The 20055-nt window shown below is 42.3% G+C and overlaps 1 protein-coding gene across 1 annotated transcript in view; it reads right to left on the bottom strand.

Annotated features, from left to right (window-relative positions):
• Positions 1–1625: 1625 nt before the first annotated feature.
• PPIL2 (peptidylprolyl isomerase like 2) overlaps positions 1626–20055 on the bottom strand; it is a 67712-nt gene continuing 49282 nt past the window's right edge. Inside the window, exons 15-20 of the mRNA XM_053959679.1 lie at positions 17334–17451; positions 14755–14811; positions 5299–5371; positions 5098–5160; positions 4478–4617; positions 1626–2993 (exon numbers count right to left, since the gene is read on the bottom strand). Of these exons, the coding sequence (XP_053815654.1) occupies positions 2900–2993; positions 4478–4617; positions 5098–5160; positions 5299–5371; positions 14755–14811; positions 17334–17451 (545 nt within the window). The 3' untranslated portion in view covers positions 1626–2899. The remainder of the gene's footprint in view (positions 2994–4477; positions 4618–5097; positions 5161–5298; positions 5372–14754; positions 14812–17333; positions 17452–20055) is intronic.

The raw sequence follows: 20055 nt of genomic DNA, 5'->3' as shown, positions 1-20055 counted from the left end.
TTTCAGCAGAACAACTCAGGTATGGAGCAGTGCAAAGTATGAAAGGGCTGGTGTTATTCTAGTCAAGGCCAGACAAAAGCTTTTTCAGCCCCTGGTTAAAATCCTACTTTTTCTCTCTAAGCACATTTACTGGAAAAGTGTCAAAGAATGTAAAAATGTGCTTACAAACAGCACAGTGGTTCCCAGGAGTGAGTTCCTATAAGTAAGGCTGCACAGTTCTTGCTGAATCCCTCTGGCTGTAACAGGAGCTGGCTGGGTATTCCCTCAACACACCATTTTTGCTGGAGAACCAAGTGATGAAAGGGGAAAAAAGGGTTTCAGTACAGTCTCCTTCACCCCTTTTCCTGGCTCAGGTAGTGGAAACCACAAGTCACCCTGCAAAGAGCCAGGTTTTGGAAAAATGAGGGATACAGCCCACTGCCTTGCTCTCTGTGCCCCTGCCATCTCTCAGAGAAGACCTTGTGTCACACTGGCTCTGTGGATTCCAATGACTGGAAGGGAAGTTGAGATTAAAAAGAAATTTACTTGAATATGCAAAATTAGGGGTGTGGGAGGGAGCAGAGGTAGGGCTCTGCAGGACAAAACTTCACTGCAGGGTCTGGCTGTGGTGGATCAGTGTTGGCCCCACAGAGCTCTCATGAGTGTCTGGCTCCTGACTCAGCACTGGGCACTGGCCAAACCCTTGGGCCACTGCAGCACCCTGGATGGGCTAGAGCCTGTGTCCCCCCACCTGGGAGACACTGACTGCAGCTGGGAGTACCAGCAGGCCAGAGAGCTGGATCCAGGTCCAGAGGTGAACCACAGCTGGAAAGCTTCACCCCTGCTTGGAGCAAAACTGAAAGGGTCACGCTCAGCTCTTCCTAGAAGCCAGGAAATTATTCTTTCCTGTCTGATGCTATGGTGGGAAATGGTGAGCAAAGGGGCAGTGCAAAGGCAATGCCTGGAAGGGCAGCAGTCCCTCTGCACTGTGAACAGCAGTGGCCCTTCAGGGACTGCAGTGAGCTCTGCCAAAAACCTGGAACAGAACAGGAAAGTGGGCAGTTATCTCTACAGCCTGCTGCCCCTCGGATCAATCTGCAGCAAGGACTTGCTGAGATGGAAGCCCTTGCCACACCTTTGCTGCCTTCCTTGTAATCAAAATCTCCTTCCTTTCATAATAATCTCCATTTTAATCTAGTACAAAACCAGCATTTTATCCTTATGGATTCATAAAATTGCCTATCCCAGCTCTAACAATGTTGTGAACTTGACTACTCAAAAGTGTGCTGAAGTATGAGTTAGGTAAAGGGGATCAATAACAATTTATCATGAAAGAGCCAGCCATCAAGAGGTTCCCATAAGACAGAAGAAACTCAGCTTTAGGAAAGTACCATCAAATCCCCCATTCCAGTAATCAAACATGTGTTATTTCAAACTTAAACATTTGCAAAATAAACTCCCCCTATTATTCTTTCAAATTAGTTTGAACTTCCTATAATTTAACAAAGATGTAATCATATCCGCAGAGATCCCACAATTCCTTATGAGCATCTTAAAAAGCAGGAATGAATCATTTCCTTGTAAAACAATCAAGTTTGCAATGCTGCGATCTTGGAAATAACAGTTGAACAGTCAAAGTCAAGCACTCAAAAGAAAATAAAAGCATTTAATGCAAAATATTTCCAAAAGTTTTTACAGCAATTTCCTACAAATGGAGTATTTTCTTAAAGAATGAAACCACCGATACAAATGTATTGTTCCAAAGGGGATTACAAAATTTTCTCCTCAGCCACAAAGGAGGTAGGGAGGGCATTTCTCTTATCTGAAAACACCTAAGATGAACTGAAAAGTGATATTCAAGATCTAGCCTGCTATGTCTAAGTTATGGTAACACACAGATTCTTTGGGATTAAAATTTCACAGGCTGATATATCTTTACCCCATAAGGCCTTTATTAAGATTCCTAATAATTTGTGGTTACTTAATGAAAATATCTGAGATGCCTGTCAGCTACATTATGTTGTTTTTCCTAGTGATGGGAAGCCTGACATCGGAGCAGACTATGGGGGTGCATTATCCTGCAAGGACCAGGCTTTAGGGATGGGTGTGAAAAAAAAAAAAAAAAACAAACAAAAGAGTTGTTTCTATTCCTGCTCAGTTGCTCAAGGCTGTAGTTTCTGGCACCTGAGGGCAGGTCTGAACTGGTGCATCCTGGCACCTCTGGCTGTCCAGTGGCTCAGGGAAGGGCAACCACTGGGAGGAGTAAGTGGTGCAGCTGTCCCGGGCTCCCCATGTAGATTTGCAGCTTCCCAGGCTGTTGGAGGCTTTATTGGGTACAGAGAGGGCTTGTTTGGAGTGAGCAAGGCCCTTCAGATGACAGCAGTCAGTCCAGACAAAATTGGTCCTTGTTGAGAAGCAGCAGGAGAAAGCTGGAAGGTAAGGGCAGGACAGGCTGAAGCGCTTCCACAGAGCTCTCCAGCAGCACAGGAGCTTCCCAGCACATTAATTCATTCCCTCGCTTAGCACACTTGGCTGGTCTGGGAACGATTACCTGTAAAAGGAGCTCTTTCACCACTGTAGCTGTTCACTGCAGTAGTGCCCTGCAAGGCTGGGCTCTGCCTGGTCTGCTGCCAGCCACGCAGAGAAAGGCTCCAGCTGATCCCTGGGGAGCTGGGCTGCCTGCTCCCTGCTGTGCAAAACAACAACAAAACAGCCTTCGAGGAAGATGCAGTGGGGGAATGTGCTCTCTAGAAAACAAAGCCACATTAACCAGCCTCAACAAAGCAGCAGTTTTCTCTGCCAGTGGAAGGGCAGGCTGGTGCCTTCCCTCCCCAGGACAGACTGTCTTTTGGGCTCTCTGGGGCCACGTGGGAGGCTCCTGTTTGTGCTGTGCTGCCCCAGTGCTGGGCTCCCCATGCTGCTACCAGGAGCTGAAGTCCCCGAAGCCTGTGCTCTTCTTCTCTTTCTTCACAGCTGTGCTGGTTGAAGGCCCATCATCCTCCATGCTGCGCTTCCTGCAGCCAGAATGAAAACAACTCTGAGGGAGTCTTTACTGCCAGTGGGACCAGGGCAGCTTGGATGCCTGTTCTGCCTGTTCTCTCCCAGCACCACCTATACTGGAGCCAGCCCATCCCTTGTCAACTAGACAGGAGTGCAAGCTCCATGCCAGCATGGGGACTGCAGGGGTTGGGAGTCTTTGGCATGCCCAAAAAGAGGGAATATGAGTCCATTGGGATGGTTTGGATCAGGCTTTGAACCCTCCCAGGAACATATTCAAAGCACAGAAAGTTCTCCAGGCCAGAGCTGAAGATTTAACAGCTGTACCTTTTTAGCATGGTCAGGAGAACACGAGCCATGAGTTTTTCCCACACCTTCTCACCTGCACTTGTGGCAGCAAAAAGATTTATAGGGAATTAGGTATAAAGCAGCTGGGAAAGCTCTTCCGATCTTTCCTGTTCCTTGAGCCCAGCCTGTTGCAGTTGCTGCTATTATTATCAGCCTCTCTTGAACAGAGCTTGCAGCCCCAGGGAATGCTGTGCCACCAGCTCATGTGCTGTAGTTTTATTGTCAGATATAAGTAGCTGATAGGGAGAACACCAAACCTTAAATCTGCCAGAGCAGGCTACAATGACTGAAGGTCCTTTCTATACTACCTGGTCTTTTCCACAGAGCCACAACTGCTGGATTTCCTCTGTAAATAAGAGTGCAGTGTGTCAGCAGTTTTAAGCTGGACATAGTATTTTAAGGGACACACAATATTCTGCAACTGAAAAATTTTACTGACACACTAAACTGACCTATCTGGACGTATTTCTGTTCTCACAGTTATGCAAATGCCTGTAAGTCACAGAGGCACACACAAGCTGATTAAATGGCTGCCCAGATCTGTGTATGCATAAATACAGGCCTTTATGTAGCAGACAGGCAACAGCATTTTTGCAAATGCTTTTAGAGAAGTCTGTTAAAAATCAAGTGGAAGGCATTTATTTTAATTTTTCCAAAACACATGCTAAGCTGCTGCTCAGCCAGGATTCTGTGCTGTTTGTGTGGCTGAACAGGGAACTAGACCAGCAAACTGACGGAGGGCTGGGGCAGCTACTTTGTGCAGGGCAGAAGTTGCTAAAAGAGAAACATCTGTGGGACCATGGCCTTCAGAAATAGCTTCAGAAAAGGAAGAGGATAAAAGATGGAGTAGAAGTGACACAGTACAGTTCCTTAAAGACTTCTGAGTTCTGGAAATATATCTACAGTTCTGATGTACCTACATTCAGCAAATGCTTTTAAAGACCAACTTGGTCATGTTCAAGGGCTAAAAGAGAAGCTCAGTTAATGTATGGCCTTGAAAAACAACAGAAGTGAACTCTTGACTCTTAGGACTACATGAGGGTGTCTTTGCTGGCCCAAAACAAACATCTGAACAATGGCACTGGACAGGGCTACCATCCAGCAGGGAAGGCACCTAAAATATTCAGCAAAAATCAGAGGACAGGGAACTCACGCTGCAGCCATGTTGATGTATTTTCCAATCCCCTGCCGGTAAGTTTTAGGAGTCTGAACCTCTTTCTTTGGTGGGACCACTTCAGCCTTTATTTTGGCTGCTTCTTCTTCCTGCTGGAACTTCTCTCTTTCAGCAGCGACCTGTGGGAAGCAAAGGATGCAATCTGTTGCAAGAGATAGTGCAGAATAAGGACAAAATGTCTACAATTCTTTGAAGCTTTAAAGCACTCTAAACCAGCAATCAGCACCGCTGAGATTTCAGGGCAGGCTTTAGGAGACAGCCCTCAAGGGCCACTACAAACAGGCTCTCTGCAGCCATTATAGCAAGACTCCTCACCTGCAGCCACCCACAGCTACTGGGGATATTTGAAAGGAAACCATCAGAAGCCTGATGGACTGGGAGCTGTGCCAAACTCAGTTACAAGAGTAACTCTTCACTGAAAGAACAATTGGGATCCTGGCAAAAAGGCGATGTTGAATGGCAGCTGCTTAATCTTAGCTGGCAATCAGATGGACCAGGGAGCTGCCCGTGTGCAAAGAAAAGGCATTAAGTTGCAAAATTCTCCCCAGAAAAGCTTTGGCCTTTCAAAAAAATATTCTCAACCAACCAAGCAACCTCACCTGTGCATCTGCCTCTTCATAGGGATCAACAAAAACGGTTGTTGTCTCAATTCTTATTTCCTCCTGGAAGCAGAAGAGAAGAACAGTAATTCCATCTGCTGATTAAGTTGTGTCATCTCCCCCTATTTTGGTTTCAAGAAGTGTCAGGAGAGTGACCAGCACTGCCATGTGAGGCCACTACCCCCACTGCTTCACACACACCTTGGGACGGTCTGTTTTTGGGTCACTTTCCACATTCTCCATAGCAGTCAGAGTTTCAAAGCCACCAACCACCCTAAAAGAGGAAAGACATGTTATCCAGTTGTCACAGCATACTCAAAATATTCCTACACCCTTACCTTTAATGTGTCTCATTTATGCCCATTACTCTAGCAGTTTTTTAAATCATCATGTCTGGGGAGAGAGGAGTCAGCAACTGTGTTTGGAAGACCTAAGATAATGTCATTCAGAGTGGAAGATAAGATTTTTTTCCTCAAATATGGGATTTGAATTTAAAATTAAACAGAACATGGAAAAGTGCAACACTCAGAGGCAAAGCAAAGCCCAAAACCTGGAAGCCACACAAACCAGCCAGATGAACAAGTCTTTTCTTCTTCTTTGTTTTCAAACTGTCTATGAGACCTAAGAGTGTTATCAGGAAGAGAATGGTAACTACAGCAGCACAGGAGAGCAGTGGCAGAGCTGTCTGCACTAACGCCACTAACACTGAAAGCACAGCATTCCTCCAGGAGAACATGACTGTGAGCTCATGAAGGCTCTGGGAAGGCAGCAGAGCATCAAGTCACAGCCACAGGGTAAGGCCAGGACACTTCCCAAAGCAGTTTTCACCTAGGAGGGCCTTAGAGAAGCCTGGCTTCTCACTTTTCAAGTCAACATGTTCAAACAGTTGCTTGAAAATGTTTAAGGCTGAAGGCTTTCTGGACTGTCGCATGTTTATTTTCAAAAGAAGTGTGGAACAATGGGAACGTTCTAGAAAAGCATATTTAGAAAGGATAAATGGGGAAACCCAGATAATTATAATCCTGTCATCCTGTCATTTATCCCAGCAAAATAATGGAATAGCGGAGACAGGACATGATTAAGAAAGAAAGGAAATAAGTAACAGCAATCAACAAGGTTTTGTGGAAAACAGTGTCTGTCAAACAACCTTCTATCTTTGGGACAACAGATGTGGTTAACAGGGATAACAGTGTCCACGGAACAGACTTCTGGAAGGCGGCTGATATTTTGATTGAGGAACCAGAATGATATGAAGTGGATACAGTACACATTAAATAAAAAATTGGCTGACAGGTGTCAAAATCTAATTTTAAACAGGAACCACTGAGTCAGTATGTCTTCAGAGGGGTCCTGCTGAGATCAGCTCTTGGTCTCAGGGTATTTAACATTTTTATCCACCTCATCATCCACAATTAAATTTGAAAACAGTTATTCTTAGAAGAGCAGTAAATAAAGAGGAAGACAAGCTGTTGATGCCAAGTGGTGCAGATCCATTAGCAAAGCAGGCTGTAGCTGGACAACATCTGTTTTAATAGAGCTAAGCCACATGGCCAGGAACCAAAAATACAGCCCATACTAACAGCTGTGGGACAATGAGAAGCAGCTGTAATTCTCAAAAGCACTGCTCCAGGAGCCAGGGGAGTTTGGGACCAGGAGATCAGAAGCAGGGGCAGGAATTGGCCACTGAGGAGTCCAAGGCTGCCCATGGGACAGGGCAAGCCAAGAGCCAGCAATCACCCAGCTTCTACAGGGGGGTAACTGTTTTGAAGCCTGATTGAGACTACAGCACCAGCACAGGTAGGCTGGCAAGGGATAGGCAGATGAAATGGGGGAAAATCAAATTAAATTAAGCTGGTGGGAAAAAAGGATACCAAACTGGAGGAATATGTAGAGCATTTTATCACGTAACTCTGCTTTCATAGCAAAGAAATAAGTAATGCCTTGACCAAAATACACATGATATTCACAGTTACCTTTATACACTTTATACACTCGTACCAGAGTATTTCACCCTCAAAGACATCTGTCCAGTCCCAGCATGGCAGTCTGCCTGTCCAGCACCAGGAGAGGCCTCTGACTCTCATCTGCCACGGTATCAGATGATCCAATGGAGAAATACACTTCCTACAGCACTCCCCAGTGCCCTCAGTGCCACCCCGTGGGCTGGGACAGGCTGTAACCACAACCAAAAGGACAGACCCCACCACAGAGAATGAACTGAGATAGAGAGGGTGTTCCACACCTGCCCCAGCACAGCTGTGCTTGCTCATGTTTCAGTGCTGCTCCAAACTCTATTCCCCAAGGGCCTGCTGATATTCTGTAATAAGGCTGTGACTTTTAGGTGCAATTAAAACCCATGGATGCAGGCTAGAACAGTCTCAGTCATTTCTGACTGGAGGGAGCAGACTGGGGGAGGCTGCACAGGGCTTGAGGACCCTGTATGAACTTTGGAAAGTTCATAGCAAAAACTCAATTTTAAAATCTCTCTCCAGGCCAATATCAGATTCACTTATAACACTGGTGATTAACACCCAGCCCAAGATATATTCACTATATTTTAACTGCCCCAAAGGAAACTTCTGATTTAATATTGGAGGATTTGCTAGCCAACAGCTCGCTCATTATCTGCTTGTATGTTTTCATTTAATTAGCTTTCTGATAATTTGAAATGGCCAGATCAGCTGTGCACTGGCAATCTCAGCTGAGTAATCCCTTAGCCCATAGCTAGACCTCCCACAATATTAGCCCTAATGCATTTTACTGATGCTACCAGATCTTCAGTTGCTTTGCTAATTAAACTTTATAGGTAATATTTTGTCATTTGTACATTTTGAAAGGCTGCAATAGACATGGCATTCACAGGTCATCAGTAAATGACCTAAATAGTCTATTTTGACATGACTCTTAAGGGCTAAGGGGGAAGAAGACAAAGTTGTTATGCCTGCAGAGCATGTCATTATCTTTTCTTCTTCACTTCTTGTCTCTCAAATGGAAAATTGCTTCCTTTTCTCTCCCTCGCATTCTCCAACATTTTGCACAGAGTATCTCTGTGTACTACACTGTCAGCACAGTCAGCTCTCAATAAATATTTTTGTCTTTATAAAGACACCGCTGTAATACTGATTAAAAAAAAAACAAAAAACTAATTTGAATACAAACCACCAGCTCAGAGGACAGAGCTCTGACCAGAAGGACAGAAAATAATCTACAAGTCACTTTTGTTCAGGGAGCACTTGGGAGCTTTGTCAGGGTCAGGCCCAGCTGAGGCTGGTATATGACCACTAAAAATTAACATCCAAAAGGACAAGGTCTGCTTGCAAACAGCACCCATCCAGTAAAAACTGAACAACACACTAACCTGGCAGTCAGAGCTGGATGCAAAAGAAATTGAATATTCCAAACTGTAAAGGCTTTTGCAAGCTTTCCTCTGATCTAAGAGAGACAAGGTATACGCAGGCCCTTGAAATGTTACATGTTGTTATTGTCAAATCTCATTACATTACATTGCAGCACTAAAAATCAGTTTGATGAGATATAATGTATCAAAGCCCATGCACTGGCATCCCTCACAGCAACTGCTCCTCAGTGAATGAGGAAACCAACACACCAGAGAAGTTTTTGGGATTCTTTGCCTGTCCAACAGCACATATTTTGGGCCAAGAAAAAAGCCCAAATAAATTATATGTAGAGAAGACCACCAGATCAGTACATAAAAACATTTAAAAATCCTCTAAAAAGTGAGCTACTACTTAATATTATTCTAATATTCAAGGAAATCTGTACATAATTTTCAGTAAAAGAAAATGCAGACTCCAGAAATTCAGACTCATATCCCTTTATAGTCTTGACATGTGCTAAACGTGTGGCACAGACAGCGACTGTTCACACTGTGTTGTCTGGTCTTGTGCAATATCACTTATGCCAAGCTGGGACCCAGCATGGCAGGGAAGGGAGAAGGGCATAAACAAATTTAACCTTTTCCACTGCTTTTGGCTCTATTCCTTTTATAAGGTGTCATACATGCTTTGTCCTAAACTGACTGAGGTTTAGAAAGGTGTTCAGATGACACCCTAGAGTGAAAAGAGTGACACTTTCAAGACACCATTCACATCAGAACAACCAGTGGAATTGAGAGCTTGCTGTGTGCTTCCAGTAGATGCTGAACAGAAATTATGATCTCAACTATATATTTAGCTCAGCAACCCTGAGACAGCTTGTATTTTTAGAGGAGCTTGATAAATGTTGCATTACATTTAAGCATGAACGACAAGGCAGGTACATTTATGGTTTTTTTTTTCTGTTAGCATAGGAATGAAAACAAAAATGTGCCCTTACTCATGCAATTCTATTTTCTTGAAAGCTGGCTAAGTTAGCACTGGAAATCTTTGCATTTCACATAGTTGTGTTATTAAAATCTTACTTCCTGTTAAGGCTCCTTTATGTAAACTAGTAACCTTGCTTCAAAACCACTGCCAATGCCTTTGCATGATGAAGAAGTGAAACATCCGGAGCAGGCTTTATCCATTTGCAATATGCCAATGAAAGTCTCACTGTACATCAGTTAATGCTACGCCAAAGAAAACTGCATCTCCCCTGCAGGCCCAGAGACATTCACACATGAATCTATTCCTCATACTTTTGTTTGGAAGAATTATAGAAATTAAGCCTTCTGCAACACTAGGGATGGCAGTGAGCCAACATGATAGAGTTTCCTGGTCAGAAGATGATAGAAGAACAATGTCTGGACTTTTTTTTAAAACAAGCTTTAAAATACAAACATAAAACAGAAAGAAAAATTGCTCTTTTGTAAACACATTCTGCCCCAAAGGTTATTTTTATAAAAAGGAGAACACACATTTATATACACACACAGAGGGAACAACACATATGTGCACAAACACGTACACTCAGGACAAAATGTTTTCTATGCATACACCCAATCTGCAATGGAGTGAGCAATTCAAATGTGCAACAAGGATGCAGCCAAAATGTCTCCATCTCTCAGCTAGATAAGGGCTTAATCTAGCAGGCGAGACACGGTAATAAAGGGTGCTGAAAAAATAAAACAACTTGGAAAAGAGCTTATTGAAACTAGACTCAACAGATGAACCTGGCATGAAAGGACTTCCCTGTCTTGGCACAGGTCCCTCTTCAGAGATCATACAACTGTTTTGGAAACGACAGCAGCCCTCATGCAGCTCCAACAGCCCAGTACTCATGTGCAGCCATGGCTTCCACTGGGAGGCCTGGCTCATCTCCCCACCTTGCCCTTTGCTCCTGTTCTGGTGTCTGGGGAGCAGACTCTGCAGTGCAAAATTAGGTCAGTCTCCCTACACAGAATTGGCTCTTCTGCTGTCACACAGTTTCTCCAATCTTCACATGTACTAAAGCAGAAGAGCCACAAGAACACGACTTTTCCAGCTTAGAAGCAACTGGGATTCACTGATTCAAATCTTACAGGGAATGTTGCAAGTGGAAACAGATGATGTGTTATATAACAGTACCTGGGTAACTGAATAATGCCTGGTAGTTGCTTTACGTAGCTAATTATTTTAGAGGACAAGAGTTACTTTCATTGCCCCAGTCCACAGAATTGCAGTAGAAAGCATTAAATAGGTTAAGGAATACTTAATACAGAGTGATATTGATCCAAGGGAAGAAGTCTTTTCCACAAAAGCATCTGGCAAGGAGAGAAGGGAAGAAAAGAGAAGAATAAGCTGAATGCATGTCCGCTATTGACTGATGCCTCCAGTCTGACCAAGCCTGAGGTTTCCCAAACCACCTTGTTCATTATTTCTGGGAACAAGAGAATTGAAGAATGAGCAGCAGAAACCTCGAGAGACAGCAGAAGTTAAGCATGTAAGCAAATATGTACAGCCTCATACAAAAGAGTATGTCCTTGACATATTCATTTCCTGTCTCAGTTGCCACATTCTTTTCTCAGCTCTTGACAAACACAAGTGATGCTCTAATAAACACACAGAACTGCTGTACAGATAATTTCCAGCTTTGCCACTCTGACCACAACACTTTTCTCTCTGCTCCCTTTATTGCCCTTCGTTTTATCGCATTACATCACATCATGTATTTGCAACATGCCCTTGTTTTCAAGCCCACCATGCTCTGCTTGTCCTAAATCTCACCCAAAATTCTGGAAGCATTTTTCTCCTTCTGTTGATCACTTTCCACTACTATTTTAAACATGCACATTTTTATATGTTCCTTTAGCTTTGGAACAGGCTCCCAAAAAACATCGATGAAGCAATTTCATTTTTTCCTTTTTCCAAAGGTGGTGGAAGGTAGGTTGAAACGGGTAACTGTCACAATTTCCCTGTATCTATATGCAATCTATTTTCTACTTACACAGTTTTCAGGGACAGAGAGTGTTGCTATTTCTACTAATAAAGGGCAAATACACCAGATCTCTGATCCACGAGAGCTGTGAACCACTGCAACAGGAAACATAACAGCAACATGGATGGGATATGCTTGCACCTAAATTTCATAAAGAACACCAAACAGGAACCTAAGCTTATCTGCTGTTTTGGCTGTAGTGTTCCTGTAGCCCCTGCAGGTCACAGCACAGCCAAGGCCCTGCTTGGAGCATGGGTAGGAAGGAGACTCAGGCACAGAGCCCAGGGCAGCAGCAGGCAGGACCCTCCCCAGGCAGCAGCCCCCTACAAATGCTTCTCATCCCCTCTCTGCAAAGGCATATCAGTTGCTTTATATTATCTCAGCTTCTAAATTAAACCTCTTACCAGCAAGCTAAAAGCCCACAAAAACCACCAGTTGGTTTTCATGTTAATTACCTCATTCTCTAAGTCAGAAGAAATAGTAATTACTAGAAATGGTAATTACTAATTTAATCTAGGCAGCTCTGTTGGAGCAGGAAATCCATGCAGCCTGCAACACACCTCCAAGGGAAGATATTCTGCTCTCACTCTCTGTTTTGGCTCCCCAGCCATACCAGATTATCTCCTTTCTTTTCAGTACCAGCATCCTCATCACTGCCACGGTGAGCAGCACAATCGTGATGAGCCCTTCCCTGTCCTCCAGCCACACCTTTCTCCTGAGACATGAAAATTCCAGTGCACCAAGGCAGACACACATCACTTCTTCACTGTCCCACTGCCCAGGTGTGGGCACTGATAGATTCTCCTACAGAAAAATTGTGTTTCAGACCAGTGGGGACATGAATAAGATGCATTTCCAGAAAAGGAACTTTTCAATTTTGCATCCCACAAAGGACCAAAGAAACAGAGAAAGGAGTAGGGAATGGTTGCCCTTTCACTCTTTTTTGTTCTCCTAAGTATGGAAAGCCTACTGGAAACTTCTATACAAATTACAAATAGGTCAAACTGTGCTCTCCAAGACACCTGTGTGACACTAACATGGAGCAGAGTCATGCAGGAGTAGCTGAGAGTAGAGTTCCAATCAGAGTATTTAGGTTTTTATATTAACTGAAATAAATAATCCTCAAATCTATATGAAAGTCACAGCAGGCCAGTAAGCATCCATTTAAGAATACAATTAAACACTGATGGAAACAAAGAATCCTGATACCATGGGTTCATTCTGCTCTTAAACCTTGATATTATTCCTAGATATGCTTCCCAGATATTATTGTGCTACAATCAGCTCAGATATAGTCACCAAATCCTGGAATCACCCAGGACCTAAAATAGCAAACTGAAGTTGGAGTTTTACTGGGGGTACAATCTCTGGCATCTTCTGGCTTTTATGACTTTTAAAAACAATGCAGGTAAAAACAGCTGATGGATGTTGATGACAAAATACAGATCTTAAGAGTTAAACATATCAACCTTTTATTATTAAATTTGTAGGTAAATTCAATTATTCAATAATTCAACTTGTAAATTAATACAGACTGACTAGGATACATATGTCCCAGCATCTTAATTTTTACCTTCTTTGAATTGATCTTCATTTACATGCAAGACAGATCAGAGTAAAATTTCCCTGCTATGTGTCCATATGAAGATGTCACTCAGTTTTCATGCAAGAAGCCAAATATTATTCTAAACCAACACTTTTTATAAACTTTTTCCTTGTATTTCAGCTAAAAATATAAGCAGCACCACTTCTCCACTCTGGCAACTAAGCTCAGACTTCTGTTACAGCAAAGACAATTCACAAATTAAGACAGTCTTTGCTAAAACTGCAAACATCTCTGCTATATATGCTTAACCAGATTTACCTGGACTAAGTATTTACCTGGGGAAACACAGCAAAGACACTGGAGGACTACCCAGGATGCTCACTGAGGCCAGGCTGCACCCAGAACTGAAGACCAGGCACATTTTCAGCTGAGCTGTCCTAACACAGACATTACTTGATGAGGTGGCCAGCTCAGGCTAACAGCATTACTGTAGGGGATTTGAAGGGGTTTTTGCAAGGTGGACTCAAATTGTTGCTGAAGTGAAATAGTCCTAAGATCTGGATAAGGTAACTCCACCAAGAATTACTGACTCTCAGCTTTTAGTATTAGAATTCACTTTATTTATCTGCTTTCATGGAAGGACAAGGGAACTTTGAATTTTTCTAGGACAAACCTGAGAAAGAAAAAAGAAATACATTTCCAAGAGTGCAATTATTGAAGAATCAGTATTGGAACTAACAGCACTAAAATTAAGTGCCATTAAAATGAAGTAGTTTCTGCCTCAAAAAGTTGCAAGCAGGGAAGATGGATTAAATATATCACTTCCACTGTACGGCACAATTCACTGTACAGCATGACATTCAATCAAAGTAAACAGCACATGGTTCTATTTTCCATTGCCAACTTCCAAATGAATAGAACCATTAAAGGAATAAAACCCCAAATCTACAAGTAAAAAAGATTGTAAGATTCTCAGGAACTCCCAGTGCAGCACGCTAGCAACATTCCCACTCCTGCCATGCACAAGAGATGTCTGAGAACAGCTCTGCTTGACTTGGTAAATACCAAGTACCTGCAGCAGAGGAAGCAAAGAGCAAATCATAACAAAGATTTTGTAATTTCTTCTTCAATAAATACCTTAAACTTTATCATGTGAAGACTTCACTGGAAAAGACTTTCAGAAGAGACTTCTTTATATGGAATTAATTTCTCTCACGGACTGGGCATTGGTAGTATCTTTATATATGTGTCCATAAATATACAGATTTTATACCATTGTCAGGAACAAAAGAAAAGAAGAATAAAATAAAAAAGAATAAGAAGGGCCAAAAGACCTCATCTATGAAGAAGCTCTATGCCTGATGAACAGTCCTGTTCATGACTAATTTTTCACTTGATGGCTCATAAGAGGATGAAAGCAGTATTGAAGAGCTAATCTCTTGTGTCCCAGCAATTAACATGCACAAATATCAGCATGGTTCATTACATGATGGTGATTACTTTGCTCGTGACTCCTGGAGGGCCACCCACAGAAGGGAAGTGAGGCAACTTACAGCGATGGAAGGAGGAAAAAAGGCAGGGTCTGCTGACTGGCATTGGTGCAATGTTGCCCACCTACTCATGACCAGGAGAACTGGATTGTGAGCTGGGATTTTGCTCCAGTTCAATTACAAGAGTCACTAGATTCTTCTGTTTAGGCTTCAGACATACAAGGGAGAATGTCTGTTATGCTGCTGCCCAAAATATCCTTCACTTACCTTCCAAAAACTGTGTGCTTCTTGTCCAGATATGCACAAGAGCGGAATGTGATGAAGCTAGAAAGAATAAAGATGTAACAGTTACCACATTGTCCCACTGACCCTCAACAACAGCCAGTAATGTTTAAAAACACAAAGTGTCTGCAAAAGCTTTTGGAGAGAAGCCAAGCCCCTCTCCTTCTCTGGCTCCTCTCTGGAAGGCCTATGGACCAAACATCCTTTAACTCCTCAGTATTGTGGGTTCCACCTGGATTTCTGGAGTTTTGGCTTCTCACTTTTCATCACACTAACATTTTTAAACAGTACTTCAAGAGTGGGGTCTTGCAGCAAGTCCAAAATTAATCTGAGCATCTGCCTCCTTGGCCACACATGCCCTGGGAAGCTCATGCAGGGCAGGCAGACGTGCATCCTGCTTGGGAAGAACATTTCTGGTGCACGATGGGCAGCTTGTATCCAGCAAATGAAGTTACATGACACAACAGCCTCTGCCAGTGGAAACTTCTACTTTCTGGATATTTACTTTTTGTATTTCTCTTCCCTTGAACTGGCCTGTTGCTGATCCATTTCTCCTCTGGACAGAGCACACTTGTGCACCAGATACAAACATCCCAGAAGAATACTTTGAAGTGTAAAAAATAATTAATTGGACTTTTAATTTTGGGGGCTGTACTTTTAAACTTAAAAATAGGAACTAAAACACTAATCCAAAGCAACCTTTACTACTAAAGCTTTACTCTAAAGCTTAACGCTTCTTTGGAAGTCCTGGACTATAAATGTATGAGACAAAGGTTTCCACACTGTGGTCTGCAGACCACGATGGCCTGTCTTGGCTGGACATGCAGTGCTGGCTCTCCTCCCTGTCTCCATCTGTTACACTACATAGGAGACAGCTAAAAATATATAAGCATTCCAAAAGCACTTTTCCATATAAGCAACTGCCTCAGGAAGTTATATGATTGGAAATAGGAGCAGCTGTAATGTTCCAGACAGTCTATTAAGATGTAGCTTGCCCAAGGAAAGCACTGGGATGTAGTGCAGAATGCAAACTCCTACATGGGATACCACTTTATTCCTGGATATCCAACACTTAAAATTATCACATGGTCAGTTATGTAGCATTGTAATAAAAAACACCTGACAAATAGCAAATACACAGGGAAAGCTTCTCATCTGCCACTGCAGTCAAAATAAATTAAAGACAACAGAATTAACATAACTCAGGATGGTCCCAGAGAAGTCCTGAGCATTATTTGAGCATCACCTTGTAGGGGGGACCCAGTCCCTGTGCCCTGTAGTGCCTGTCACCTACAGGGAGAGCTATTCACAGAGTTCCTAAGGCTAGAGGAGATCTAAGTGCTGCCTAGGAACCTTTATAAACATGGGCAGCTGGACTCTCTTAAGAACTTACATATAAAGGAATTTCATATTTCATTTGCAAATTTTATGAGAACATACAATCACATTTACAGCAGCAGATGATGTGACTTAAAATGGCACATCACTTATGGTCTCTGTAACTTCTGTTATTAGAATCCCCTTTGTTAAAAAAAAAAAAAAAAGAGGAAAGAAGCCTCTACTCTCTCCTAATTTAGCACGTGAGAGCTGGCAGTAACATTCAAATCCAAAACAAGTTGTACAGCAATTCGATCCAGCAAACTGCCCCACACGTGCTTAGGCTTAAGAATGCAAGTAAGCCTAAGAATGTGAGGCCCTGAGACAAGCCCTTGTGTTTAATTAAAGCAAATCACACTGCTGCAGAGTTTACAAGCTGTCCTAACACCCAGCATCACGAACAGCAAGACCTGCTCCCTCCCTCCCTCCTCAGTGCCAAGTCACAGTACCCTACATACACACACACTATCTCTTTCCTGGGGCTCCCATTAAAAGGACAATTTTTTATATTACAGTACTTACAGAGCAACCAATAAATAGTTGGCTCAAAGTGACACAGAACATTTTTAAAGGACTGCAAGCAAACACCCATACTAATGTTACACATGAACAAGGCCATTACAACTTCAGTATCTTTAAGTTTTCCCTCATTTTAGTCCTCATTCTGCTTTTGTACATTGGAAACCAGGTTATTCTCCCAGAATGTACACTCTGCCATGTCTGGGTCTACACATTTCAACAGAGCAGAACTGTTTTTCATTTATTAAAATCAGGTGACTAAAAAGAAGTAATATTACCATGGAGTTTATGTTTCATCTAATTCCTTCAAAAAGTTCAATATGGAGCTAAATTTAAACAGAATGAAGAGGTGTGATAAATGATGATAATTATAGGGGTAATACTGGGGAGGGACACTGACAAAATCAAACAAAAACTGCAAATCATTACAAAAAAGATAAGTTATTGCTGATATAATAAACCCTCCTTGCTGTGCTTCACTTTGCTCTTAGATTGGCTAAGAGCAGCTGTAGCCCTGATTGCAATATGCACCACTCAACAGAATATTTCCCTTTACTGAACTTTACATTTAGAGTAGCTCACAAAATGTCATTTTTCTTCTTAACAGAGTGAGAGATAATGTCCAGAGAGGCAACCAATAATGCACAAGAAAGCAAATGACTACTTACAACTGTGATTTGTTTGTGTTGGGTCCTGAATTTGCCATACTAAGAACACCACGTCCCGTGTGGGACAAATTGGGCTTGAATTCATCTTTGAAAGGTTTTCCCCAGTAAGATTCTCCTCCTTAAAAAAAAAAAGAAGAATAATAATGTTTGTTTCCATTAGTTTCCCACTGTGTGTTGCAACAGGCATTGACATCAAATTCAAGGTTTCCAGCACTTGCAGTCACTCTGTGTTAATACATTGTTACCTCACCCCTATCTCTAGGCCAGTATTTGAGCACGACCTTGAAATCTGGTGTTGGCAACTGGCAACACATTTCTGTGCCCTCACACTATCAGCTGCAACAGACCACACTTTATCAACAGCTTTATGTATCCTGTGCTGAAGAACAGTCAAGGATCTAATATTTTTCCTCCTGGTCCATCATAAATTTTCTCTTTTGAGACATTAAATCTTTAAAATTGGCTTCATGACAAAACACAGAGCAAAGAGTTACCAGTTTAATTGCACCCTGGATATAGCACTGCCTCTGGAAATAAAATATCAGGGAGATGAAACACATTCATAGAATCAACTAAGAATAGGAGCTATAAGCTCAAATGCTTAATCCCAGACTAAACAATGAAGAATGACGATATAGAGTGCTCCAAATTAAAAGGCAAAAATTAGATATTTGGACTAGATACCTGGATGATGTGAACACTTATATGCAATGAAGGTAAAAGAATGATAAAATTGCACAAACCCCAGCCCCAGCCCTCCAAAACTGATTTCTTTTCTGTGACTGTGCACAGAGAGAGGGTCCGTGAGAGGTCTCTTCCTGGCTGTCATTTTTACATTATTTATGACAGATCTGACATTTTAATTTGCACTTTCCTTCAGGATCATTCTTAATAAGAAAAATGAAGGCTGAGATGAGTCACAGTTTTACAGTCAAATCCATAATCTTGTTTGACAAACCATGAAAAAATATTTCACCTTAGGACAGTATTAAAAATAAAACAAACAAAACTATCCAAACAGGCAGCAAGGCTTGTCCATCTGCAGAACTGGCTCAAGAGCCCTCCAGAGTAAGTGTAGCACTGGAGAAGCAGCAGGTCAAGGAGGGATCTGGATCTGTAGTGCTCCTCAGCCATGTGCACACATAGTACAAAAAGCAATTTGATGATATGGCTGCACACAGAAGCAATAAATGAAAAGAAGGAATGAATCAGGCTCCTATTGAAAATCTTAGCCAAAAAAAAAAAAAAAGAGTGCATTAAATGAGGAAAGAGTTTCAGATGATACTGTGAAAATAGAGCATCACCTATGGACAGCTGCAAGTGGAACTAAGTGAGAAATTCTGGAAGAAGCTGACCAACTTAAAAACCCAACTAATCATATTCAAAAGACCTATTAATAGAGTTGAGTGTTGCCTGCTCTGCAGTTTGACAAGAGGTAGCAAAAGGGAACAAACCCTGTAGGGATTTTCTGTAATCAGGAGTACAGCAGTGGTTACTTCAGCAATCTCTGGCTATTGAATGTTTTAAGATCACCTAAATTATGTCAGTTTGATCCCATATGCCAATATTTTCCTGAGGTGGGTGACAGGGATATGGTACAGTTGCAGGCAGCTCTGGAGGAGTTTGTGCTGTCTGAAGTTTTCAGAGGGTAGAGAACATGAGCACAGTCTGTTGAGATGGGACACAGCAGCAAGTGGCCAAACCTGTGAGCCTGCTACAATCTTCATGTGCTTCCAGCTGATGTTGGAATTACAGCCAAGCTGCTGAAAGACAGTGGAATCAAGCCTGAAGCCTTCACTGGTCAGAAAAATAATTCAAAAGGAAAGAGAAAAATTGTGAATGACAGAGAGAATCTCTCTTTCTGGCATTGCAAAACAATCAGACCCAAGAGCTTGCAGACAGGAGCAATGAGCCATGATCTTTAGGTTTTGGAATATTTATTTTTGTATGATTTCATTTCGGATCATGCACTGCAGGTCAGAATTAATCTCATATGTATGAAAGCTAAGTTTGGTTCATTCTGGTTCTCTGCAAATAAGCACTAATATTTTAGCAGATAGTTACAGCCCCTGCTCTGTCTGCCATACAGCTCTTTCCAAGGCTAATTCTGTCTGCCTGGGAGCTGCAGCAGGAGCAAGGAATGGCCTGTGCAGCATTTGCCTAAAAGGCCAGACGTCTGTGAAGGACATAACTGAAGTGTCTGTGGAGACCTGGCAGCACAGACTGGCAAAGGGCAGTGGAGATGCTGCAAAGGCACTCAGCAGAGCAGCAATGGCTTGGGGGGGGTTGTTGTTATTTTGGTTTGGTTTTTAAAAATAATTTAAAGAGAATAATTTTTTTTTCTTTTTCAAGGAAAACCCCAAAGTATTCTCCTTAAATTAAAAATAGCCTGAATGTGCTTTTCATCAAACTCCAGCTAACCTCTGGAATTGTTCCAGGCTTCAAGTATCTGCTTGAACCAGGACTAGACAGAACAAGTCAGAAGATGGCAAGTTACATCTATGTATTTTTTTAATTACTGAAACCCGGCATGACTTTCTCCATGAAGATTAAGTACAGACCCCTCATCAGTCTAGGGCCATGGCAGTGCAGTGCCTAATGCTCAGCTGGAACAGGGATTTTACATTCTTACCTTTTACTCTCCACATTAGAGCTCAATGTAAACTTGAGAAAACCAAGTTTTTCTTGGTTTCCAGTTTCAAACCTACTAGTAATTATGAGG

This window comes from Vidua chalybeata, chromosome 18, assembly GCF_026979565.1.
Source record: "Vidua chalybeata isolate OUT-0048 chromosome 18, bVidCha1 merged haplotype, whole genome shotgun sequence".
Classification (NCBI taxonomy): Eukaryota; Metazoa; Chordata; class Aves; order Passeriformes; family Viduidae; genus Vidua; species Vidua chalybeata.
This window is presented reverse-complemented; position numbering and strand designations above follow the sequence as displayed.